The sequence below is a fragment of the Antedon mediterranea genome, chromosome 7 (assembly GCF_964355755.1).
Source record: "Antedon mediterranea chromosome 7, ecAntMedi1.1, whole genome shotgun sequence".
Lineage (NCBI taxonomy): Eukaryota > Metazoa > Echinodermata > Crinoidea > Comatulida > Antedonidae > Antedon > Antedon mediterranea.
The window spans coordinates 22,790,088-22,796,016 of NC_092676.1; the positions used below are offsets into that span (position 1 = coordinate 22,790,088).

The 5,929-nt window shown below is 34.7% G+C and overlaps 2 protein-coding genes across 2 annotated transcripts; one reads left to right on the forward strand and one right to left on the reverse strand.

Annotated features, from left to right (window-relative positions):
• The first annotated feature begins 1,963 nt into the window (after positions 1-1,963).
• Positions 1,964-3,514, forward strand: LOC140055521 (uncharacterized). The gene is made up of 3 exons (XM_072100861.1): positions 1,964-2,927; positions 3,082-3,095; positions 3,166-3,514. The coding sequence occupies exons 1-3, from the start codon at positions 2,060-2,062 to the stop codon at positions 3,268-3,270; spliced, it is 987 nt and encodes a 328-aa protein (XP_071956962.1). The 5' UTR covers positions 1,964-2,059; the 3' UTR covers positions 3,271-3,514.
• On the reverse strand, positions 3,484-5,532 carry LOC140054751 (serine/threonine-protein kinase ULK3-like). Its single transcript, XM_072099833.1, has 2 exons — positions 5,446-5,532; positions 3,484-4,971 (listed from the first exon to the last, which is right to left on the reverse strand). Exon 2 carries the CDS (start codon positions 4,948-4,950, stop codon positions 4,117-4,119), a length of 834 nt encoding a protein of 277 aa, XP_071955934.1. The 5' UTR covers positions 4,951-4,971; positions 5,446-5,532; the 3' UTR covers positions 3,484-4,116.
• Between the last annotated feature and the right edge of the window lie 397 nt (positions 5,533-5,929).

A 5,929-nucleotide genomic window follows, 5' to 3' on the forward strand; every position in this document is an offset into this window, starting at 1 on the left:
TTTTTGGTGTTGTTATACTTATACACAGTGTGAACACTAACTGTTAAGGTGTCTTATTGTTACGCTTTCTCATCAGGCCCACTTAAACAGTAGATATATTTTGATATGAGAAATACTGGGTAACTCGCATACTTTTCAAATCAATTTTGACACATAGTTTAGTGTCCTTACTATGTTATTATGCACATTAACATATGCATAATAAGTGATTGCAGAGAACATACAACAGTTACTGTATATGCCTTTTTAAAGGTTGTCATCCCCTATATAAAAACAAAACTACCAACCATGAAAAAAGTTCATTATTTCACAGATGGATGTGGCGGCCAATACAAAAACAAATATAACTTTATTAACCTTTGCCACCACCAGGAAGATTTTGGTTTAGACGCCGAGTGGAATTTTTTCGCTACATCACATGGCAAGAGTGCGTGTGATGGCATAGGTGGAACAGTTAAGAGGCTTGTCACTAAGAGAAGCTTACAGCGTTTGACTGAATGTCATATTATCACATCTCTCAGTATGTTCGACTACTGTGTAATTTTTTATTTTTATTATATGTCTTTAGGCAATGTGGCCAAGGATTATCAATAGTGAATTAATCACTGTCCTATCAGATAGGTGGTAATCCCCCTGATACAGGGGCTATTGTGTGAACCAGTTCACCGGGGTAACCCCCTACTCTTTTTCGAATAATGAACTGGGTTCTTTAAAGTACACACATGTTATAACTGGACTGGACCTACGGTTTATAGTCCTTATCCGAGAAGACTTGTTCCACCACCAGAACGGAGCGAGTCGGCCTCGAACCCTTGCCGATGTTGTTGTTGGCTCTTTTAGGTACGGTAAACGGCGCCCCTGCCTTAACCGCTCGGCCATATGACTCGCTCATATGGACATTCCAGGCATCAACTTTTTTCATGTGGGAATAGATGAGGTATCTACTGTGGAAAAAGAAATAAAGCCGAGATTCAACCTCGCCCAGACCATCAAGGGTACATTAGAATATCATCGCTTTGTTCCCGTTTCTCTGGCACAGATGCAGGTCTACAAACTTAGTACCCAGATAAACCCTCCGGATGTGGTAGTGATTCAAGAATCTTTCAGTGATGAAAATGAAATTGTTGCTGATACACAACCCACCATTATTAGACTTCAGAATTTTGTGTGCTGTAGTTATGATGGTGTCCCATGGATTGGTTTGGTGGTGGATGTCTCACTCTCAGAAGAGTTTGGGGATTTTCAAATTAAATTTATGCATCCTCATGGGTCAGCGAAAACCTTTTATTGGCCGTCCAAAGAAGACTGTTGTTGGATTCCTGAATCAAATGTACATTGTATTATAGCCTCTCCGTTTATAAAATCCTCTTCGACTAGGAATTACAGTATTTCCCAAAATGATCGCCACAACATTTCTAAATACTGTTTGAATTGTCCAGATGACAAGGAGTAAAGGCCAGACATAGACAATTGTAACATTATAATAATATTTAGTTTGTAAATAAAATTAATTTTGGAATACATCAAATTGACATTGAAGTAATGCATGGACAGACACCAAAAATACACTAAAAGGAAGAGGTATGTCAACTTCAAATTGTAATTTCATGGAAACAAAGAAAAAAAACCCCTCCAATTTTTTTATATGTTGTAGTTGACACGTAGGGCTACATTTTTCATGATAGTCACCAACAAAACGGGCGTGTTCCACGGGGTCAATTTCAAGGTCAAAATATATGTCAAAGTTTTATTCAACTTAAAATTAACATAAAACACACACAATTAGTATATTTAGATTCCTTATGGTCTCCCCTTTACAAAAATACCTTTGCTTTTAAAATCGAACCTATAGTTCCCGAGATACAGCTCTTTGAAACGTGGCGGACGCGCCCTTTTTTGCGTAAAAACCGAAAAGTGAAATTGCGATATCTTAAAAACCGTTGGTCCGATAAAGTTAAAATTTGATATTTTGGCTTTAATTGCTATGAATCACCCATATACCAAATTTCATCAAAATTGGAAGAGGTAGGGTTTAACTCATTGGGTGATCTGAGATGGAATGACCCATATAATGTTAATGCATGCAGCTGAGACATCATTTGTATGTGAGCATTGTGGGAGAAAATGTAAAAATAATGATTCATTGAAATCACATATAATGTTAATGCATGCAGCTGAGACATCATTTGTATGTCAGCATTGTGGGAGAAAATGTAAAAATAATGTTTCATTGAAATCACATATAATGTTAATGCATGCAGCTGAGACATCATTTGTATGTGAGCATTGTGGGGAAAAATTTAAAAGTAATACAAATTTGAAATCACATTTGACAATTCACACAGGAGAGAAACAACCAATTAATCAATCACAGCAGGTGCTTTATTTCAATTTTCCCATTTATATAATTCAAAATATTGAAAACAATGAATCAAATGGAGGAGCAATGACGATGGAAAAATCCCTGACAAATGTTCCATCATCTTATGAATGTAAACATTGTAGAAAAAAATTTAAAGGTAATGAAGAATTGAAAAGACATTTGAGAATACCTACAGATGGAGCTAAACCATTAGAATGTGAACATTGTGAAAAGAAATTTAAAGAAAATAAAAATTTGAAAGCACATTTAAGAATACACACAGGAGAGACACCCTATGAATGTAAGCATTGTGGGAAGAAATTTAGACTTGCATCAAAATTAAAATTACATTTAAGTATACACACAAGTGAGAAGAGGCCATTTACATGTGAACATTGCGGAAATAAATTCAAAGAAAGTGGGAGTTTAAAAAGACATTTAAGAATACACACAGGAGAGACGCCATTTGAATGTGAACATTGTGGAAAAAAATTTAAACGTAAAGGACACTTGAAATCACATTTGAGAATTATACACAAAGAAGACCTACAGACAAATTTTGAATGTAAATAATGTGGAAAAAACTGTACACACAATGATTCTTTGAAATCACATAATGTTAATGCACGCATCTGAGACACTATTTGTATGTGAGCATTGTGGGAGAAAATGTAAAAATAATGATTTATTGAAATCACATATAATGTTAATGCATGCAGCTGAGACATCATTTGTATGTGACCATTGTGGGGAAAAATTTAAAGAAAGTGGAAATTTGAAAGCACATTTAAGAATACACACAGGAGACACCCTATGAAAGTAAGCATTGTGGGAAGAAATTTAAACGTAATGAACATTTGAAATCACATATGATTGTACACACATCTGAGATACCATATGAAATGTGAATATTGTGGGAAGAAATATAAACATAGTACAAATTTAATTTCACATTTGAGAATTACACACAAAAAACAGAAAACAATTTTAATGTAAACACTGGAAAAAAGATGACATTAATGCACACAGTCAGCTGAGACCTTATAATGAGTGTGAACATTGTGGGGGGAAATTTAAAAATAATACAAATTTGAGAATACACAAAGAAGAGACGCAATCAGTTACAGTACATCTATTTTATTTCAATTTTCCCAAAATATTGAAAACAGCAATGGGTGACGGCGATATAGCAGAGGCAAAGTCCATAGAAAATGTTGCACCATCTTATGAATTGATAAGACTCTGGACAAAATTGAACATGATAAAGATTTAATAGACTTGAGTCCAAACTGTTTGCAAGTGAAAATTGTGGGAAGAAATTTCAGTCCAGAATCATATGTTTACGTTTATTTTTTACGTCATTAGACCAGTTCGGCCTGTTTGCCATCACGTCCACTGCTAATCTCGGTTTTGTGTTTGCTTGAGCACAAGTTAATTAATTATCAATGTTATTTTAATTGTTATTGAGATCATTTTATCATCATTCTATTCATTTATTTCTGCATGGTGAAGCGCAAACATTTTGAAATTAATGAATTGAAAACATAGAACTCGAAAAGTAAATTTTTAAACTTGATCTTTGAATTTTCTGTTTATATTTTTCTAATTGCAAATATTGAAATTCCTGCAACTTTATATCGTCAGATAAACAGAGTTATTGTCAATTTGATTGCAAATGTTGATAATAAACATTCTGAAAATGACGATTAAGAAATACAACAAATCAATCATCATGTTTTGATATGTGTAACTTATTACTCAAGTGACATAACGGATTTCTTAACACCCTCTGCGTCTGGTCTGGAATTGGGATCAAACTGGATCATTCTTGTAATCAATATTCGCAAGCGGTCTTTCTTTATTCCTTTACATATTATATCGTTCGCCACGGACTGATATTGAATGCTCGCATTTAAATTGGCACCAATACATTCTTTCTCAACACGTTCCTTTAGTCCATATATAACACAAAACACAAGTCCCATGCTAAAAATATCGACTTTAAGACCGTAGCGCGTGTTGTCTTCGCTAAGGACTTCTGGGGCCATGTATGGAGCAGTGCCAATCTTCGTGCGAGCGTACATTCCTCCCCATTGTTTTCTATCTTGATGTGTCGTCATAATCTTTGCAATCCCAAAGTCTGCAAGCTTCGCGATATGTCGGGCACCATCATAAGTAACCAAAATGTTGGCTGGTTTCAGATCCCTGTGTACGATATTGCGTCCATGTATATATGCTATGCCTGATGCTATATCTTGAAGGAACCCAACGCGCGGCACACGATGAGAGGGGTTGTTTTCAATGAAGTGTTCAATGTTATTCTGTGGGCAGAATTCCATAACCATGCATATTTCGTTTGTTTCATTATCTATGTAGTGGCCTTTCAACTGTACAACATTTTTATGGGCTGCGATATTTAGGGCATCAATCTCGTTTTGAACTGCAGCATACTTACTAGAGTCTTTAAATGTCTTCACGGCTACAACTTCTCCATTTATAGAGTTGATCGCTTTATACACATCGCCAAAGCCACCACTTCCCAGGTGTTCTGTCTTAATGTATTGCGGCTGGCTCACAAAAATTCCCATTTTAGCTTGGTAATACTGTAACTGGAAAATAAATATAACTTAACTTTATTTGTTGTTTAATTTTGTTTTATGTGATTGTACATAACTAAATGTATTGTGTAATGAATGGCAATTAATAGCATTGCCTGTGATATGCTGTACTACTGTATTTATTCGAATAAACGCCCGTGGCGTTTATTGTTCGGGAGTGCTTTAGTGGGAAGAGTTTATTCATAGGAGACGTTTATGGTTTTGACTGTACTTAGTGACATAATTTAATACCTTCTCCCTAAATATGAACAAACTACAGTCAATTAATATCAAGAAGTGATAAAATACAGAAAAATTCTATCTACATGCTTGGTCAATTTTTTGTAGTCAATGAGTTCTACTAAAAATTAATACAAATGTCATAATATTGTGTATATAATATCATTTATTTGAGGACAAAATAATTAAGAATATTAATACAATTTATATAGGCCAAATAGATATTTAATTTAACACTTTACCTACCTTACTTCCAAAGTCACCGTTAGCAAATGCAGGGCAGATTGTTGTAATACTGTACTATTATATCTCTGGTAGTTTTGGAATTTCCACGCGTCCAAATATAAACATAATAATGAGCAGTATGAATTGATGTTTTAATAGATTCACGCTTCGCTAAGGAATAACAAATGTCGACAATGTTCAGAAAGAATAAATGATGTACGTTAGTGGCGTGTAACCATGAACCTATTATACATACTTCCATGGTGTAACAAAAAACATTTACAATCGCATTTAGAATACATTTTATTAATATTCGCAAAGCGCCAAAAAATACTTAGGGTTGATTTTGTGTGTGTGCAAAAGAGCTACAAGCATTAACACAGTAAACATACTAATAGGCCTACATTGTATACAAATAGATGTGATGTCCAAGCCGCAGCGTCATCATTGATAAACATATTCGGTCGGTGTGCGGGTTCAGCTTTTTTAAGGATCTAGGATAGGA

Bases quoted from the DNA above. Each gene is read 5' to 3' on its own strand.
- LOC140055521 (XM_072100861.1), top strand. From the start codon at position 2,060: ATGACCCATATAATGTTAATGCATGCAGCTGAGACATCATTTGTATGT.
- LOC140054751 (XM_072099833.1), bottom strand. From the start codon at position 4,950: ATGGGAATTTTTGTGAGCCAGCCGCAATACATTAAGACAGAACACCTG.